This window comes from Chrysemys picta, chromosome 3 (assembly GCF_011386835.1).
Source record: "Chrysemys picta bellii isolate R12L10 chromosome 3, ASM1138683v2, whole genome shotgun sequence".
NCBI classification, from domain to species: domain Eukaryota; kingdom Metazoa; phylum Chordata; order Testudines; family Emydidae; genus Chrysemys; species Chrysemys picta.
The window spans coordinates 161,089,064-161,109,600 of record NC_088793.1 but is presented as its reverse complement, the minus strand read 5'-3'; the positions used below and the strand labels follow the sequence as shown (position 1 = coordinate 161,109,600).

At 43.9% G+C, this 20,537-nt stretch overlaps 1 protein-coding gene across 2 annotated transcripts; it reads right to left on the bottom strand.

Annotated features, from left to right (window-relative positions):
- Nucleotides 1-14,480: 14,480 nt before the first annotated feature.
- LOC135982482 (uncharacterized) lies at nt 14,481-17,513 on the bottom strand. Of its 2 annotated transcripts, XM_065589412.1 has the most exons (3): nt 15,822-16,499; nt 15,584-15,683; nt 14,848-15,148 (listed from the first exon to the last, which is right to left on the bottom strand). In XM_065589412.1, the coding sequence occupies exons 1-3, from the start codon at nt 16,359-16,361 to the stop codon at nt 15,000-15,002; spliced, it is 789 nt and encodes a 262-aa protein (XP_065445484.1). In that variant the 5' UTR covers nt 16,362-16,499; the 3' UTR covers nt 14,848-14,999. The 2 variants fall into 2 exon arrangements, 1 of the variants encoding a protein (XP_065445484.1); XR_010599867.1 differs by lacking the exon at nt 15,584-15,683 and having other exon boundaries at nt 14,481-15,148; nt 15,822-17,513.
- Nucleotides 17,514-20,537: the final 3,024 nt, after the last annotated feature.

Below are 20,537 nucleotides of genomic sequence, written 5' to 3'. Positions count from 1 at the left end.
TCTGCAGGAGTGTATTTTCTAGTGCTACAGTCAATCTAGTTTTAAAGGTTCCAGCAGATGAGGCTTCCTTCTCTTCCATCAGGAGACTATTGCATAATCTAGTGGATCTTGGGAAGTTTTCCTGATATTTCGCCTGGGACTGTATTGCTCAGTATTTGGATCTCAGTATATACAATACTATAAAGGTTTTAGCTGTAAAGAGTGGTTTGTAAGCTAGCCCCATGGTCATCATCAAGTGAACCTTCTTCCCATCAAAAAGAATTGGACATACCATACAACTATACATTACAATATAACCTGTGGAGAAAGTTTTAAGAACACTATGGCTGAGATACAGCCTCAAGACAGCTGAGGTTATGTGAGTGGCTGTGTTCCTTGTCATAAGCATCATCTTTGGATTGACAGCATGACAGCTGTGAAAGAGCAAACCAGAGTAGCTTGAGAGAACATTTTACACTACTCAGTTTATGCAAAATATTGGTGTAACATATGATGTTTTGGAGTAACTATCTGAGTAATCGCCTAAACTCTACAAATGTGGTGATATTCCTACATTGCCTGAGGCTCACAGAGCCATCTGTTTATGAAATATGAATCTGAGTGACTGTTTCATACACCAGAATTTCATGTTGTCTTAGTACAAGCTGCCTTAAAAAAGAGAAAATTGAAAGAAATATCTCTGAATTAATGAAGGCAAAAAAAAAAAAAAAATTAGATATGGCCAGGAACTTTATAAAGAAGCTTTGCTCATAAACACATGAATAATCATTTTGTAGCTATGATCATAATCATAATTAATAATACTTTATATTATATACCATTTTTCATCTGAAGATCTCCAAGTACTTTTCAAACATTAAGGACCAATCTTGTACCCCCTAAAATCAATGGGAGCTCTCTAGGGCTTTAGATGTGGCTCTGTGATGGGGTGTACAAACCCCACACTGGGCGACAAGGGGTTAACGAATTACTGTGGGCCCAGAAAGCCCTGCCCCATCACACCTGCAGCAAATGCTCTATCTGGTGGAGGTATTAAAAGACAAGGAAACGGCTCATTTTGGGGCAGACCTGGAAGACAGCAGACCTGCAGCAAATGCTCTATCTGGTGGAGGAATTAAAAGACAAGGAAACGGCTCATTTTGGGGCAGACCTGGAAGACAGCAGACCTGTGGCACCAGCAGCACAGAACAAAGGGAAGGCTGAAATCTCTAAGATAATTGCCCCCAAAGGCCCTCCCTAAGGGAAGAGAGGCCCCAACTCTGTAACAGTCAGAGAGGGAAGCATTCCCCTCTCCCCCGCATATGGACATTAGTAATCCTTTTTTTATTTTCTTGGTTTGGACTAACCCAATAGGGGAAAATCTTGGCCTGAGCTGGCCGGGGGGAGATAGGCAGTGGCCTGGGGAGGGCAGCCGTATGCAGCCTTAGTTGCCAGATCACTGATAGCCCCAAAAGGCCTTGGGTCAGATCCCAGTGGAGTGGGAGGGCCTGGGCTCCCCTACTAGTCATGGGTTGTAGCTCTGACCACTAGGCCATGCTTCCTGACCAGTGAGGACTGTTAAAGGCCCTAAGTGCCTGAGGGTGACCAACAATTTATTACAGTTAATGCATTTCTTGGTGAATGTTGCATCCCAATTGTTGTTATAAAGCAGAAGTCTGAAGAAAAAGTGACTTTCACCCAAAGTGCCCTGTCTGCATACTGTCCTGTTACTATGAAATAGAATGTATACATAGGATTGTAAAGCATTGGATCCATCCCAGCACCTTTGTAAGCACCACTTTTGCCATACAGAGATATTGCCTGATAGAGTAGAATCTTATTCCAAGAGGCACAAAGAGAAAGCATTTTGAAAATTTAATTGCAGCAATAACTGAGATAAGGACTGGAAACTATTTTTTTCTTTTGTTCACAGAAAAAAAAGTACTTTAAGTTGCAGATTGTTTTGTGTCTTAAAACTTCATAAGAAAAGGACTCCCTTTGTGTTTTTCCCTCATATTATTAAAAGCTCCCATGTAATTTGAAGAGCACTTGATATCACCTGAATAGTTAACAATAATGACAGAGATAGGAAGGGGAGCCTTTATAAATAGATATTAAGGAAAAGTAATTTGTAAGCATGATAGACACGGGCATGAGACCACTGACTGACAATTACTGTATGCCTGAAGTCCTAAAGTTATTTCATAGGCATAATAGGCCTTTAAAGTACCATGAGTGACATCCTTGCCGCATTGTAGCCAGTGGGAGTTGTGCCATTTGACTTCCTCAGTGGATCCAGGATTTCACACCATTTAATTAGAAATAAACCCAAGCCAAGTCTGAACACCCTTTTCAACTCTGAATTCAAGAATTGAATTTTGCAGCTCATCTCTGTTTGTAATTGACCCAAGACACTGGCCATCACCTAGAACCATGGTTCTCAAACTTATTTGATCGTGCCTCCTTTCTTTGTGTCTATAGTAGTTTACATACCCTCCCCCCGCCACACAAGTACATATACCAATTAAAAAAAAAATCAACAGGCAACTTTCACTAACTATTAAAAACAGTAAGACTGATTCAAACGGCGCCAATGATCCATTATAATAAGAGCAAAAGCAAAGCTGCGACTATGGTTGATGCTTACAATTAAATGTGCACACTGCATCATAGCAAACAGATTAATGTACAGATGTCAATGACTTTGTATAATGCTATGGAAGCTTAACAGAAATCCGCCAAACTGTACAGCCCCATCTAGAGTCAAATGCACTGTGCCATCTGAGGACCTGATATGTCTGGAGGAATCAGATTTGCTAGTTATTCATTGCTGTGGGTAAGTTGTTCCCTCCCCCCCCAAAGCATCTCACACCCACCCCAGAATACATTCCGTGCCCCGCCCTCCAAGGGGGGCCCGCTCCCTAGTTTGAGAACCTCTGACCTAGAGAACTATATCTGTATGTGGACTAATCCTGGAGAAAACTTTGGGAGAAAAGAAAAATACATACAACAGTGTATTTTGTAAAAAGAAGAACAGGAGTACTTACAGACTAACACGGCTGTTACTCTGAAACAGTGTATGTTGTGTGTTTGTCTTGCTATTGTAAGTAGTTGTATATGAGTAGATGCTCTCAGCCTGGCTCCCTCACAGATAAATGGGGGGAGGGCACTGTTTGTGTTTGGGGTATTTTTGCTTGGTCTTGAAGTAAAGCGTTTGAGGTACTGCAGTCTATTGCCACAGACATCACTGCTGATGTCCCAAATTAAACTGTATGGCTTTGCTACAGAATCAAGTAGGAAGCTGCATGATCTTGTTCAGAAATAAGTATGTTTTGTACTATCACTGTAGTATATAGCAGGGGTTCCCAAAGTTTTGTCCCTCAGGCCCATTACACATCTGTCAGGGAGAGGGACCCACTGGGGCTTGCACAGCCTCTTGCCTCACTTGGGACCAGGGCCAGCAAGAGGGTGAAGGGGCCAGGCAGGTGCCACAGCCAGCCCCCGCCAACACTCTCTGCCTCAGCAGCCCACTGAGTGACTTGAGCTGGTCACCTGGCAGCCCTGCCCCAGTCAACCACTCAGCACCCTGGTGCACCCCACAGGCACCCCCTGCCGGGGAATGGGAGAAGGGCTTGGGGGCTGCCAGTGCCGGGAAAAGGCAGGTGTTTGGGCCGGTCCCAATCATGGCATTGTAGACTCCAGGCAGAAATAGAGCAGCATGATACTCCAGGGGGCCCAACAGCCATAGATAGCGGAGTGTGGTGGCTCAGAGTGGGAATGGCTGTAGGGTTACCATATTTCAAGTTCCCAAATAGAGGAAAATTGGGGGGGAGGGGTACAGCTGTGGAGTTTTTGAGGTGTGTGTGTGTGTGTACTGGGAGAGGGTATTTGGGCAGGTGTTGGAGGGGGATATTTGGGAGGTGCTGGAGGGGGTACCTGTGGCCCCACACTCGAGGTGGGGGCAGTGTTGCGCTCCCTATCACGGTGGTAGGGCAGCTGGCACAGGCCTGGGATGCAGTGCCTGCCCATCAGTCAGTGCCTCCCTGTGGGCCTCTCCCCATCCCGGAGCCCTATCACCCCTCCCGGTCAGGCTCTGAGGCCTCACGGCAGGACAGGCAGCCCAGCAGCCTGGCCAAGAAGTGCTTGGCGACTCTGCTTACGGCCATGAACCCTCCAGCTTCCCTCGGAGCTGCCACTCTCTGGGCTGGCCCCATCTCCTCACTTACCACCCAGCGTCTCTGCTTCACCTTCTGCTGCTCTGGCCCTGGGGAGAGGCCATCACTGGCTGCTACTCTGTCAACATATGCAGTTTTGGGGGGGGGGGCAACACCCCCATCCTAAGTCCCCTCAACTCTGCTTATGATGGACCACACAGGACTGTGTCATGGCCTACCTGTGGGCTGTGGCCCATGGTTTGAGAACCCCTGGTATATAGTAATACTCTGCACAGAAATTTCCTACCTCCAAGGCCACAGCTCATGAAGGAGAGATTCCCCCATCCATGATTCTATAACAGTGTACTGCTCTCTATAACTTCAGTTTATACGGTAGTATTTTTAGACTAGGCATTAAGGCCATCCTTACTGCTCTCTTCTCAGCTCTAACATTATGCTGCTCTCTCTTACATGTGAGGATCTTTCATTGACCTGAGTGGAACTTACACTCAAATAGAAAGCAGAGTAGTGGAGTTACAATATACTGGGTAGAACTGAGAAAAATGTTGCCTTTTGGGGACTAGCCTACCTCCCATCTCCATGACTGCTGCTGCCCGGGCCAGCTTTAGGCCGATTCCACCAATTCCCTGGAATTGGGCCCCGCTCCCCTGGCCGGAGCGCCGGCCCGAGCCCTGCAAGCCCCATGGCCCCGCTCCCCCGGCCGGAGTGCCGGCCCTCCCCGGTCAGAGCGCCCGCCAGAGCCCAGCAACCCCGTGGCCCCGCAACCCCGGCCGGAGCACGGCAATCTGAAGTGCCGCTGCCGCTGAAGACTAGGAGCGCCGCCTGGTGAGTACAAGCCCCACGAATCAGGCTCCGCACTTGCTAAAGCCAGCCCTGGCTGCTGCTGTTTTCTTGACAGTAAAACCAGTGTGGGCCCACTATGTGAGTGGAGGTTGGATTTGGGTGCTATTACAGGGAGGGCCTGCCCCTTTCCCCCTTGCACTGAGACATGGCCAGTACCATGTTGGATCTCTGCACCGAAGTACAAAGGATGAGTGGAAATAGATCAGTGACAACCAGGCAAGAGTGATGCCAGAGGAGTGGCCACTGCCTGAAACCTGTCTGATCTCTCTAGGTTTTTATACCATGTTTATCATCATGAGATCTCAGCATCTGAATCCTCCAGTCTTTCATGAAGGAGAATTGAGGCCTCAGAGGGATACTTGAGCTGTGTGCTGGGTCCCTGGATTTGATCCTTAAGGGAGAGTATTGAAAAATAAAGATTTAGTCTGGGGAATAAATATTGCCAAAAGACTTTTAATATGAGTAGTTGCTAGAAGCTAGGAAAACTTGTTACACTGAGGCCTTCACAGGAGGGTAAATGGACTGGGCAGTGGTGTGAATTTTTTTCAAATGTATAATGAAATGTCATTGAGTTAACTAGTCACAGCCCTCAATCACTAAAAAGAGAAACTTTCACCTAAACATCATCTATCGCTTTTTAACAGCTGTTACGTTATGTTCCAAATTCTCTCTGTATTCTATTAGAATTTCAGTGATGAAAGCACACAACAGAACTTTATTATGTACTGTACAGCCTGCAAATTTTTTTTTGCAACACAACAGAAATGTAAATGAGGCTTTTAATGAAGGCATATAACTGTATCCTGAATGAGAGTAAGGTCCATTTTACCTGTATCAAGAAGCAATGTCACGCCACAAAATGCGTGTGTTACCATGAGATAACACAGGCCTTGTGGGAATTAGGAAACACTTAGCTTTGTCCTGCGCCTTCAACAAACCAGGAGGGATTATCTCATAATAAAGTAGCCCAGAATGTCTTATTCCTCTGACAAAATGGAAGTCAAAAATAAACAACTGCTTAATTATTATAAAAGATCACATACCCTCCCACTGAAAAGGATGCCAGTAACTGACAATGTCTTTGTAAAGTATCTGAAATATCTATTTGTCCGTATATAATTCACCTATACATATACAGTATAGTAATGAATATTAACATATACATTGCTTTCATATATGTGTGTGCATACAGACTTAAGGTTATAAATATAAATATTTCAACAAAGATTTCTATTTAATTGAACTTCTGAATTGCTTTTAACATATGGCACCATTGGACTTTAAAAACACTGTAAATGTTAATGCTGCAAGATTTAAAAAAAATAGCTTTTAGCTATGTTTTATTCAAAATGTTATATTTCTGCCTCCGAAGCTTTTAAAAGTATTTTGTTTTCCAAACAGTTTTGCATACTTGGGTTTAACAGTGGGATAATACAAATTATAGTGCAAAAGGCAAATGTTATTTTCTAGGCTGTTATACTGAGGCAGATTTCATCCACAATATAATCCCTTATGTCCAAATACTTTAGTTTCCTAGTATACATTTTCTTAGTTATTATGGACTCATACCTGCAATGCGCAGACCACTCTGGCTCCAATCCAGTGAAGCATGTAAGCACATCATTGACTTCAAAGGGACTAGTCACATGCTTAAAGTTAAGCACGTGTGTCTGTGCTTTGCTGGACTGGAGCCAGAGTGCTCAGCACCTTGCAGGATTGAGTCCTCAGTGGCAAAAGCCTCTTCACAGGTAAAAATAGCCGAGCATACTTTTGCCATTGACCCTGCCCTGAAGAACTTGCAATCCAACGAGAGAACCTGTTTTAGGGGGAAGGGAAGCAAAACTCAGGTGGTTGAGCAGTGAAGTCAGGTACATGTCCGTTCCATTATTTTTGTTGTTAATGGGCTGTATCCTTTGGCCCTCAGTTTTGGCTTCCATAGAAGTTTGCCATAGAAAAAAACTGATTAAAAAACAGAGTGAAGACATCAGGATTTGACCCATTGTTGTTTGTTTTAGTATTTATGTCGTTTAATATTTGTAGCATGTTCCTTGAGATTGCTTAGAGAAGATTCTAAGGGAAAATGATGATGGCTTTTCTCTTGATTAGAGTTGAGCAAACTATTCATAGCAAACAATTTATTCCTTGAAGATACACCCTTGTGCTGTCTGTAAGTCATGAAGGAAAAGATTTGTATTTTTATAAGCTTGGACTCCAAAGTGCAGTTCGCTGCCTGGATGTGCAGGATGGATCCATTTGTAGAATCTAGCCCTTGTTTATCATTCAGGTTTATTTGGCATATAGCTAATGCAGGCATATTTCAGTCTATGCTTTGCTCATGAACTATTCACCCGGACTGTTGCTTTGAATATTTGTCATTTGTAATTTGTTAATGTGAGATTGGCTCTCTCAGTCACATGGTGTTGTTTTTGCTCCCTAACTGCATGATTCTCAAACCCACAAGGAGGTTTCAAGATGACCATGTCACACAAATATTCTTGTGAATTGCATGAGAATTTGCCCAGGTATTTACAAAACTTTCTCTTTGCCTGAATATATTTGCAAACAAAATTCTGTTCATTCAAATGACCCCTGAAACAAATAAGTGTTTTTATTTCAATGTTAGAGAATTATTTTTTGCAGTATTTTGCCCAGCTCTACTCCTGAATATTCCAATTGTTGATGGAGGGATAGTGCCATTAAAAAAAGAAAAAGGGAGTGACCCAGAACAACGTATAGGAAATCCTTCTCTCAAGGACGCTATAGTGGTGAGGGCAGTAGCCTAGGACTTGGGAAACTTGGGTTCAGATTCCTGCTCTACCACAGACTTCCTTTGTGATTCCTTGTAAGTCATTTAGGGTATGTCTATACTTACGCGCTGGTTCGGCAGCAGGCAATTGAACTTCTGGGTTCGATTTATCGTGTCTTGTCTGGACGCGATAAATCGAACCCAGAAGTGCTCCCCGTCGACTCCGGTAATCCTGCTCGGCGAGAGGAGTACGCGGAGTCGACGGGGGAGCCTGCCTGCCGTGTCTGGACCGCGGTAAATTCGAACTAAGGTACGTCAACTTCAGCTACGTTATTCACGTAGCTGAAGTTGCGTACCTTAGTTCGAATTGGGGGGTTAGTGTAGACCAGGCCTTAGTCTCTCTGTGCTTCAGTCACCCATCTAGTAAGGAAAATTCCATATTCAGTGCCTGATACCACAAAGTCTTCAAGTCTGTAAAAAAGATGCAATGAACATACCTTTTGTGTCCACTTAAAATAATTGTATTACTAGTAACTAGAATTATTGAACAGTAATTATACTAGTATTTTAATAATAGTAGCCAATGATAATTATTATTACATACTTTTTACTTAACCATCTGGAAGTGTATATGCCTAAACCGAATAATCTTATTCTTCAGACCTTTGTCCTTCTGTAGTCCAACTTTTTCCTGGTGTTTGCTTCTCCTTTACATAATACATATTATTGTATGATATCTAGCTCTTTAAGGCCTAGGCTTTGTCTATCTATTTGTCCTGCAAAGTGCTTAGCACACTTTTGGGTGCTTTAATAATAGCAATAAACGTAATAATAATATTAATGATCAGGATCCATATTCTGATGTCTTTTACAGCAGTATACATTTGAACCCACTCCATTGACCTCAGCAGAGTTCAATTAGTAAGTTCTTTGAGACAAGAATGATGCCAGTCTCTATGGCTGTGGTCCTGCAGTTCCTTGGGTGCAGGGTTCCATCTGACCAGTCCTCAATGCAGGATCAGGACATATGTTTGTACAGTGCCTAGTACAATAGGATCAAATCTCACTCGGGGCACATAAGCAATACTATAAGATAAACAATAAGTAATAATAGTAATTAGTGTCAATGAGAACAAAATCGGGCTCCAGGGATGATTATGATATTGTTGCTAGATATTAGGTATAACCTCTGAACATAAATGGTCTCTCACTGAGGCTTGATCCTGTTCCCATTGAAGACAATGGGGGCCAAATGGTCTGCTGGTGTAAACTGGCACAGATCCACTGTGATTTATTGAGCTGCTCTGGTTTACAACAGCAGAGAATATGGGCCTGGGAATTTTGCCCAATGGGAGCAGAATCAGCTTCCATATGTATTTTCTCTTAAAATGTATAATGAAACAAAATGCAGGAGAGGGAAATACTTGCATGAATGTGGGGATTGCACAGTGATTCCTATTTACAATAAGTGCTGCATCTAAACGAATCTCTGCAATTAATTTTTTCTTGGGGGAAGGGAGGTTTTTCTGAACTCCTACATGCTTGTTAAAAGCTTAAAACAGCATAATTAGGTTGTGCAAGGATCTTGCTGAGGCTGATTAGGGAGGAAAATATGCTGTGACCACTCCTATCCAGAAACAAAAGGCCAAATCCTGAAGTTCAGCCTTACCATGGCTTGATCCTGCTCCCACTTAAGTTAATGTCAGAAATACCATTGATTTCAGTGGGAGCAGAAGCAGGTCTTCAGTCATTACTCAGCCAAAATTCCCAGTGAAGTCAATGGGAGCTTCAGTGCTGTAGTGCTCAGCACCTGTCAGGATTTGGACCAAAGTGAGTTTTTTCTTTAGTAAGGACTGAGGTCCACAGCCACAAAGATATTTCCATAGATTTTAAAATGACATTAGAAGCCTAAATACCTTTCAGGATCTGGCCTCAGTGAAAACTGATTAAGGATTTCAAAATTTGGCTCAGTGCTTTTTAAATGTATTACACTGCAGAGCCTATGTTGACAATGTGATATGTGCTGAGAAACTGTACCAAGGATTACCTTGAGCGATTAATCTAATCTAAGGGGTTTGATACATTTTTAGCAACTAAAAAACTTTTGCACTCTTGTCCTTCTCAAAGCTGGTGTGGCAAATCTTACCAGAAAATGCTTTGTAAAGTTCTCTGATGAGGTAGTCTCATGTACTTCACTACGAGTGTGTTGAGCTCCCCGAGAGGTCGATTTCTACCCACCGATTCAGGCGGGTAGTGTAGACCTAGCCTTAGGCTAGCTTTTTAAAAAAAAATGGTGTCAAAATAATGTCCAGAATGAGCTAAAACTTTGTTTTCAGATGTACCAGACTGTACAATAACAGCTCAGGTTGCTGTAATGTAGGAGCCAGATTTTGATCTTGGTTATAGCAATACTCCATTTACTTTAGTGATAGTCTAGATTTACACTAGCGTACACATGATCACAGTTTGGCCATAGATCTGTTGCTTGAGGTGATGCACTTATGCATGAATATTAAAGGAAAAATCATGAAGAAAATGGGAATATACGTATGTACCTCACCGGCATACTGTGAAGATTAACTGATGTTAAGCACTTCGAAGATGAAGAGTGCTATATAAATGCTAAGTATTATTAAGTGTTTACATAAATAAATATTAAGCATGCTGTTTTCATCCTTCCCTCTGCATGAAAGTGATGCATTTTTTAGAGTATGACCATGCAAAAAATATGTAAGACAACTTTAGTTTTCTCTTATTAATGACATTATTTTATATTGTTATGTGATTTGGAGCTTTTTACCTCTAGGTCACAGTTCAAATCTATCTGAGGTTAGTAGTGAGCAAAAGTCGTTACCATCTGATAGCTGGTATATATCCACTTCCTATAGGAAAATTGTTCACATTGCAAAACCACTAACAGTTTGGTTCATCGTGGAAGTCTCTGCAGAGATGCCAATGACTGAATGGGCACGGGGACTGACTTCCAGTCTCAGCCCTAGAAGTACTCACTCAAAACAGAGCTGAGGCATTTTGGTGGTGAGGTGTGGAGAAACTTGTACTTTTTCTACCCCTGCTATACACGTGTTCAGTGAATAAAGGACATAAGTCTAAGATTGTCAAGTTCAGCACTTTTGTGAGCACTAAAGTACAAATTTTTAGTGCTCACAAAAGTGGGCCTGATTCTTCATAGTCTTGTGTAGTCATTCACATATATACAAAATAGGTGCAAACTTCTAACATTCCAAGCTTGGGGTCTTTTACATTCATTTTGCACAGCTGTAAATGGCTACACAAACCAGTGAGGAATCTAGAGCAAGTGTTAGTAAAGGCGATCCATAGCTCTCAGCCCCTTGGTCCTCTGCTGTATCATCCCCTGGAGACCAGAGGCATAATGGGATGGGATGGAGGAGGGCAACCATCTCTCACAGCCCTTCTGTGAAGGCAGTGCTGGATGTGAACAACAAGGCAAGTTGCATTGGATCTTGGTCTCATTGCACTCCCCTGGGGCTAAAAGCAGCACTGAAATAGTATATACTGTATTCTTCACTGAAAATACCAGTTTAGTACTTTTGAAACAACACAGATGCAGCTGTCTTGTTAAGATAGCTCTTCACATGCAGGCATCTTATTGACTTTAATGGGAGTTCTGCTTACCCAAAGGGCTTGCAGGATCAGGCCTATAATAAGTATCTGGTAGCAAAAATACTTAGGAAGACTGTTTCAATTCCAGCAGTGTATTTGTCTGCAATGTTGTAAGCTCTCTAGAGGAGACCTTTTGATTCTTTCCTCTTTTAAATTCTTCATTCAGGCTCTTATACTCAAGGTTACTAGCTCAGTCGTTATTACAGGAAGTCAGATAGCCTTTCCCTACTCACTGATAACCTTAGTGAAGTCTGTACCAATTTTAGTTTAGACTTCAGTTTGCTGTAAGATACAGACAGTACAATTCATAGCAGTAACCCGTTCGTTGCCTGCTTTTTCTACATACATTCCTTGCAGGGGATCAAATTTACTTCAGGCCATGTCTAGCACTAGCACTTAGTCTAACACTAACAAGGTTATGTCTACAATAGCACTTAGTGAGAAAAAAAAACACTCCCCCGAGTGTTTTGCCAGCATAAGCACTTGTGTGCACAGTGCTATGTCGGCAGGAGATGCTTTCCCGCAGACATAGCTGCAGCCACTCATTGAGCTGGTTTTATTATGTTGATGGGAGAGCCCTCTCCTGTCGGAATAACGTGGCTACACGAGTGATCTTACAGTGGTACAGCTATATTGGTACAGCTATGTCGTGGCAAGCTTGTAAATGTAGACATGGCCTTAGCTTGTGGGGCTACTTCATTCATTTGAATAGTTCAATGCAGTTGAAGAGTTACAAAGCCCATGAATGTGTTTGCCAAATCTTTCCTTCCAACTTCTTACTCTGTCCTGTCATTTCTTCAACCGCCTTTAAGATTATCCTGCCAACCTGATACAGTCAGGGACAAAAAGGGGAATTTTTTTCTTTCTTTTAAATAAATTTTAGTGGAAAAAATAACAACTTTCCAACAAATCAACAGAAGCCTGTGGAATGACTCAGCGGAAAAAAAATACAATTAAATCAGCAAAGTATCTTCAGTAAAAATAATGTTTATAACAAGAAATCAAAATGAGCTAACAAATATTTTTAACCTCTCCAGAAAACAGAAAATGTCCCATGCTGGGGTTTAACTTAGTCCTAAATGACCTTGCCCCAGAGCTTAATCTTCCTAAAAGCATTCTCCATATTCTATCTTTCAAACGGGCAGTCTTATATATACCTTCCCCTGAGCACCTGTGCAAGGTGAAAGGACGGTGTTGCTGGAATTAACCCTTTGCTCACTGAGGACTCACTATGCACCTTGTCACAGAACCTTACACTGGCTTAACCAAAACAACTGAAATTAACCTACAGGCTAAAAGCTGCTGCAATTTGGGCCTGAATAGCTGAAGTTAGTTCAGAGAAATATACTGTACTTTTATCTTCCTTTTGTGCTGCAGTGGGATATACCATAAGAAAAAGAAATTCCCCCTGAGGAGAGCAGCTGTACACTGACATCTGCTTCAATCAAAGGGCACGTCTAGACTGGCACAGTTCAACACCAGCAGTTACAGCGCCGCTCAGAGAGCGCTGAAGGGAAACTGCTGTTGTGTGTTCACACTGTCAGCTGCCTGCACCTCTTCCTCTTCTGCCGCTAAGACTTGTGGGAAGATGGAGGGGATTGAGGGGCATCCTGGGTCCTGTCCCAGTGCCCCGTGATGCATTGCTTTGCATCCCAGCAATCCCCGTGCTTCCGTCTGCATTTGGCGCCATCTTTCAATGGTTTGTATATTGCGCGCCATGCCACATTCCTTTGGGCTGAATGGATCCCGAACTGATGACCAATATTCTGCTTGCTCTGACCAACACATCACTAGTGGCAGTGGAGTTATTCCTTAAACTACAAAGGCAAGAGGAGTGCGACATTGATCTCACCAGCGTAGTAGCTACAACACAAGATTGCTTGTGGTATTCATGGAGGTGCTGACCACAGTGGAACACCACTTTTGGGCTCAGGAAACAAGCACTGAGTGATGGGATCACATCGTCATGCACGTCTGGGATGACAAGCAGTGGCTGCAGAACTTTTGGATGAGGAAAGCCACATTCATGGGACTGTGTGATGAGCTCGCCCCAGCCCTGCAGTGCAAGGACATGAGAATGAGAGCTGCCCTGTCATTGGAGAAGCATGTGGCTATTGCCCTGTGGAAGCTGGCTACTCCAGACTGTTACCAGTTCGGAGTGGGAAAGTCGACCGTTGGACTCGTGTTGATGGAAGTGGGCCATTAATTGTGTCCTGCTCTGAAAGACCATGACTTTTGGCAATGTGCGTGACATTGTGGATGGCTTTGCACAAATGGGCTTCCCTAACTGCGGAGGGGTGACAGATGGCATGCATATTCCAATTCTGGCACCAGACCACATAGCCACCGAGTACATTAATCACAAGGGGGATTTCGCAATGGTTCTCCAGGTGCTTGTGTATCATCGTGGGCATTTCACAGACATTAACGCAAGCTGGATCGGAAAGGTGCATGACACACGTATCTTTCAGAACACTGGCCTGTTCAGGAAGCTGCAAGCAGAGACTTTCTTCCTGGACCAGAAGATCACTGTAAGGGAAGTCAAAATGCCCATTGTGTCCTGGGAGACCCCGCCTACCTCTTAATGCCATGGCTTATGAAGCCATACATGGGGCAACTTGACAGCAGCAAGGAGCGGTTTAACAACAAGCTGAGCAAGGGCAGAATGACTGTTGGGTGTGCTTTTGGCCGTTTAAAAGCCCGCTGGCAGTGCCTCTATGGGAAGATGGACCTGGCCAATGACAATATTCCTATGCTTACAGCTGCGTGCTGTACACTCAATAATATTTGTGAAGGGAAGGGTGAAAGCTTCACTCAGGGCTGGACTGCAGAGGCTCAGCGCCTGGAGGCTGAGTTTGAACAGCTGGAGACCAGGGCTATTAGAGGGGCACAGAACGGGCCATAAGGATCAGGGATGCCTTGAGGCAGCAATTTGAAGCTGAAAGCCACTAATATTTGTTGCTGTGCTCGGGATTGCAGTGCTTGTAATGCTAGGAGGTGATTGGTGCACATGATGCAATAAGGGGGTTTAACATAATTGTATGTTGCTTTGCAGTGCTCTTTGTGCTTTCAATAGACTAAAGATTGCTTTCAAACCAACACAATTCTTTTATTAAAAAACAACAACTGGAGAAGTCAAACAAACAAACAAAAAACATCAGCAAGGACGGGTGTGGGGAGAGGAAGGTACCAGGAGTCCCGGGATGGCTAAAGATTTGTGTATGTCCAGGGATCATATCCAACCTTCTCCTTTGGAGTACAAGCGGATTGTACTGTACTTCAACAAGGCCAAACTGAAGAGGGATAGGTGAGTGCAGTGGGTAGTGGAAGTCCACAGTGCTGGACTGTGAGGGGAGAGGAGTGGAATGCTGTGGGTATAGACTGGAGCCAGGAGGTTGATAACAGTGTGTTGGCAGTGTCTGGGAGGCGCATGGGAAAGAGTTTTGCGACAGCAGCTGCAAGGGAGGGCGGGCGCGGAGCTGCTTGGTTTGAAGAGCTAGTATTGCCTAGCTCTAGAGCACGTCTGCTTGGGGCTCCATAACCTTTAAGAGCTGCTCCGTGGCTTCATTCTGGCATGCCTCATTCTCCTTTCGGTCCCTCTTCTCGCTGTCCCACTACTCCTTCAATTCCTGTTTCTCAGTAGCGGAGTGCATCATAACATCACACAGAAAGTCCTCCTTAGTTCTTCTTGGATGCTTTCTAATTCTGCACAGCCGTTCAGCCGCCGATAACAAAGAGGGAGGCTGGGCTCCCAAGGTCATCTCTGTGAAGTTTAAGCAACATTTTACAGAAGCAGTATTGTCTGCAACACAGACAACACGATTCAGTGCTTTAAAACACAGCCATTACTCACACACCTGTCACTAACTGGCTGACCCCAGGCAAGCACACATGAACCACAAGACCCCACAAACACAGGGGCAGGGTAAATCACTGTTCCTGGACCCTGCTGTATACTGGGCATGTGGCTCTTGTGGAGAGCCAGCACTGTAGGGGAGCCTCATAATTATTCCTGTCCCCACACTTTCCTTGTGGCATCATTATGGAAGATATTTCACTGCTGAGGATGAGCAGGGATTCAAGGGAGGGTCTTTTCCAAGCCTGCAGCTTCTGCCCTGGCCCCTATGTGGCTCGCCTGTGTGCAGCAATGGTCCCCCCACCAAACCCCCATGACAGCACAGTGGCACGGGGAAGTTACCATTAATGGGCCAAGAAACAAAGCAACTCTGCTGAAGAACCTGTGACAGTGGATTGCCCAGTATCACCACAAGAGTTTCCTGGAGATCTGAGGGAGATTCCTGTGAAGTGAGGGAGTCAATATCAATAGCCTGTTCTGCCACTCAGACTAGGCATGCGGTGGGAGACAAGCCTGCTTTCTGCAACCCTCCTGCCCCCAACAACTCGCTTCAGCAATTCCCAAAATCAGATTCACTTACCAGGGGCCTCCTCTTCTGTTTGCGTTTCATCACGATCCGACTGCTGTGACTGGCTAGCCTCCTCCAGGGTAGAAAAGAGCTTCTGGCTGCATGCATCTCTGGCCTCTGAGACATTCTCTGCCTCTGGGTCCCCCTCCTCACCCAAGAGTTCCTCCTCATGGCTCGGTCCACTCTCGACTGGCACGCGAGCCACTGAAGTATCCAAAGTGGTCTTCGCAGTGGAGGTGGGGGGTCGCAGCTGAGTATTGCGTTCAGCTCTTTGTAGAACCGGCAGCTCGTGGGCGCAGCACCGGAGCGGCAGTTTGCCTCTCGCGCCCTGTGGTAGGCATTCTGCAGCTCCTTCACTTTGACCCTGTACTGCAGTGTGTCCCGGTCATGACCCCTTTCTGTTATGTATCGTGAAATCTGTCCGTAGGTATCATAATTCCTACGGCTGGAGCACAGCTGGGACTGGACAGCCTCCTCTCCCCAGATGCAGATGAGGACCAGCAGCTTGGCATTGCTCCAAGCGGGGGATCGCCTTGTGCGTGGAGCTGGCATAGCCACCTGGAAAGATGCGCTGAGACCACTGCACACATCACCGAGCAAACAGGAAGGGGACTTTCAAATTTCTAAACGAATTTACAGGGTGGGTATGACGGTTGGTCACCTGAGGGCAGGGCAGTAGAGTTCAAACCAATGACCAGAGAGGTGAGAACAGGCATTGTCGGACAGCTCCCGGAGGCCAATCAAAGCACAGTAATCACCACGGTGTCTACACTGGCACCGCAGCGCTGTAGCCCCAGCGCAGAAAACTGTACGCCTCTCGTTGGGGTGGTTTTTTTTAAAGTGCTGCAACTGCGCCGTTTCTGTGCACTAAGTGGCTTGGCAGTGTCTTGAGTTAGTGTGTGAAGCTTCTCTGCAGAAGCCACACCAACAGACGCTGATGAGGGGATGTGCCGAATCAGTGCATCCTCTCCCTAGCTACCTTGGACAGTCCCCCTTTCTTGTCAGCACCCGCACTTTTCCCACAATCTTGTCCCACATCAGGTATTAAACTTATACCATTTCAGTATCAAATTGTTGCTTGCAGCTCAGCCACCACAATGAATATTCTTAAATAAAAGAGACAACAACCAAAAACCACAACAAACAATGCCCCCAAACAAACACAAACAGCAACAACACATCACTGATGCATAAACATCTCAAAACTTTACACTCTCTATATTAAACATACAATGTATTTCCATTAATTTCTGATATGTACCATAATGTTTTATAAAGTTGATCATGCTTCCAGAATAAACAGTTCCTCTTCAGCAATGTCAGTGCATGAAAGTGATACTGAACTTTACATACTGCAGAAATATAATCAATGTAAATTCAAGTTATATTATGTACTTTGAAATAGTACAAGTTATATTAGGTACAAGAAAGAATTGTAAAAATGAAACTTTCAAGACGCAGGTAACAAACCACTGCTGAAAGCCACAGCAGCCCAAACACAGACAGCAACAAAGAAAACCAGGTGCCAAAATGCATGCTATTACCACTGCCCCAGTTTCACTATGGCTCCACCACAGCCCTCTGGCGCCTTGTCGGTTTCCTTTTTGAAATGCTTTAGAAGTGGGGAGAAGGAGGATATGGTTGTGAAGAGAGGGAGCAGATGGAAAGGAGGACCAGATATCAAAGTACAGACTGGGAAATGTCAATTGAAACTGGTTATTTTTAGCTATGAATTACATAAAGGCCAACAGGGGAATCCTCCTGTGCTGTAGAAGTGCATAGTGGTTCCTACATCATTGTTCCTCCTGGTTTGGCATAAGTGGTATAGCCAGGGAGAGAGAGAGATCCCTTGTGATCTCCAGCTACTGTATCAGCTTCTTGGAGCCATTGGCAACCAGCATAATTTAGAGGAGCCTTTGGGGTCACTCCTGAAAGGTGCAGCACAAAACCTAGCCCTATTTCTGTAAATGGGTATAATGATATTTACCACCTTTGTAAAGCCCTGTGAGAGCTGCTAATGAAAAAAAAGCTATATAAGCATTTATATAATAAAGTATTGTTATTAAATACATTTGTTTACACTCCTTTTAGGGATCCAGATTGACCACTGAAAAATTGTATAGGATAGTAAAGAAGAATAACAATGTTCCTTCGTGCTGTGAGAATGGCCAGTAATCTGGGAAATTTGGAGAAACACGTTAGCTACACTTTGGTAAAGGAGACATTGGGACAAATTCTGGCCTCTGTTACACACATGCAAACTTATGCTCCAAACTTGATCACTCTTTCCTCAAACAATGCACTGTTCCTATTAAAAAGAAAAAAAAGTAAAGGTTATTTGGGGCACAAAACAACTCCCTTTGACATGTTTTAGTTTAGTCTTTTCCTTTTGACCATTTCACCTTGACCACATTTCCTAATTGTTGCCATGTCAGAATCATAACCTTCGTTGTAGCCAATAGTATACTTCTAAAGTCTACATAAATTCAGAGCTATAATCATAATTGGGACTCTGATGAAATTAAATAACCAATTGAGCCCTGTCTCTGTGGTTTATGATGGCCCCAGAGAACCCCCTAATGGTATTGCGTCTTATTATGTACAGTGGGAGATACATTATTCCTTGCATTTCTGCCAGCTGTGACACAGTTCAAATTTAATTTTCCACAATAAGGGTGAAATTGTGGCCTGACTGAAGTCAATGGTTTTGACTTTGATTCCAGTGGGACTAGGATTTCACCCTATATTTTGGTCACATTTAAATGATCATATTTTCTGTGCAATTTTAGTGTCTGCCACTATTACATCATTGTGAATTAAATTTGAAAATTGTGGAAGAGATTTCATTCAGGTTAGCATTTGAAATTTGCCACTGGGACTGTTTAACTTGTAGATCACTATTAAAATAATGGACTATCAACCCTTCTGTCACTGAAGGTAAAACTGATCCTTTAATGAAAACTAGAATGTGCCTAGCTACTCCAAATATCTGCAAGAAGCAGTCCCTATGCAGAGACTGGACACAATTGCAGTCCCATTGCTCCTGACTGCAGAGATTGCTTCTGTCTAGTGCACCTCCAAGTGGGAAGGGGAAGAGTAGAGCCCACGGCTCTGCCTAAGCACCAGCCAGCTGGCTTTAGGTACACAAAAGAATGTCCTGGACTCCACAAGAGGCACAACAGTGAATCCACTTTGCCTGCATGCCTAGAAGCTAAAGCAGAATCACTCCTGGAGCTCCCCCTTGGATAGATGGGCCATTGCCTACAAGGCACAACTGAGCCTGTAGTTTCTTCATGGAACAGGGTATTGTGGTATCTGTTAACAAATACAAGATCCATGGGTCCTATGCATGCATATCATAGTAAGTGTTGTACCTCATTCAGTGCACCAAATGCCCCAACAACAATTATGTGGGTGAAACCAGATAATCACTATACTCTTGAATGAACTCACTCAGAAAAATAATAAAAGAGAAAAATACCCTATCAGTGTGGGAAAACTCTGCTGGAGACTAAAAACCATGGTCTTAAAAGAGACACTGGTTTTATGGCTCAGTGCAACAATTTGTAACACACCCTACTGCCTGCTCACCCTTAATTGCCCTCTTTATTTTAAATGGTCTTCTACAGCATGTGTGAACCCCTTATGCTTAACAATATGTCCCACCTTATATTTAGCTTGGACACTCTGGTTACCTTCTCCAGACCTGAGAAAGAGCTCTGGGAAGCTCAAAAGCTTGTTATTTCCACAGAAATAACAGAAGTTGGGTCCAATAAAAGATATTACCTCATCAGCCTTGTCTCTCCCATATCCTGGGACCAACAGGACTACAATAACATTGCAAACAACAAATACATGTGTGACATTTCTGGCAAAAATGCAGAAGGAACAAAAATGTAAAAAAAAAAAAAAATAACTTCATGGTTGTAGCCTAGTACTCTGCATCTCCTCTACTGGCCTCCAAGATTAGTTAGAGATAGAGTGGATAGGGATTTAAAGGACCCGAAATCCAGCCACTATTCTCGCTGTATGCTGATCCCCAAGTCCCGCCCAGCTACAGCAGAGCAGCTGAGCTAGTAGCCACTGCGCTTCTGAGATCTGGCTATCCTCTGGGACTCTTACAGAGCACAAGGTGGGACTTAATACTGCATGAAGCAGCAATAACTTTCTACATATTTTACTGCAGATCTTTGATGGTTCTGGGAGGGAGGGAGGAGCATACAGCTTGGTACAGTTCCTCCCTCCATCCTGGCCCTGCCCTTTTTTTGCACAACCCATTGCCCACGGGGGGGCATCACTGTAATAATTTTCCTGTTCCACATAGCCCATCAGTTGCTTTCTCTGTGATATCGTGCCTCTCTATACCACTCGGCATGGGGTAGCAGAGGTGTCTGTATTAATTAATAACAAAATATATTTGAGCTACTAAAACAACAGGTAACAAGCATGGATGAGACAAATGCAAAATAGCACTTTCAATTACACAAATTGTAAGGCAGTATTATACATTTTTCTGGCGAAGACTCTTATGTATTATTAGCCGGCTCATGCTCAAATGCTATTACAGGAAGTCAGACAGCCTATCCTGACTCACTGGTGACATTGAATACATTTATACACATTTTAGTTTTCTGCTGTGTGGCCACAAATCCATGAACAAATCCATACTGCGATGGGCCTGATCTTGCAGTCAGCAGGAGTTTTGCCTAAGTAAGGGCCCTAAGCAGA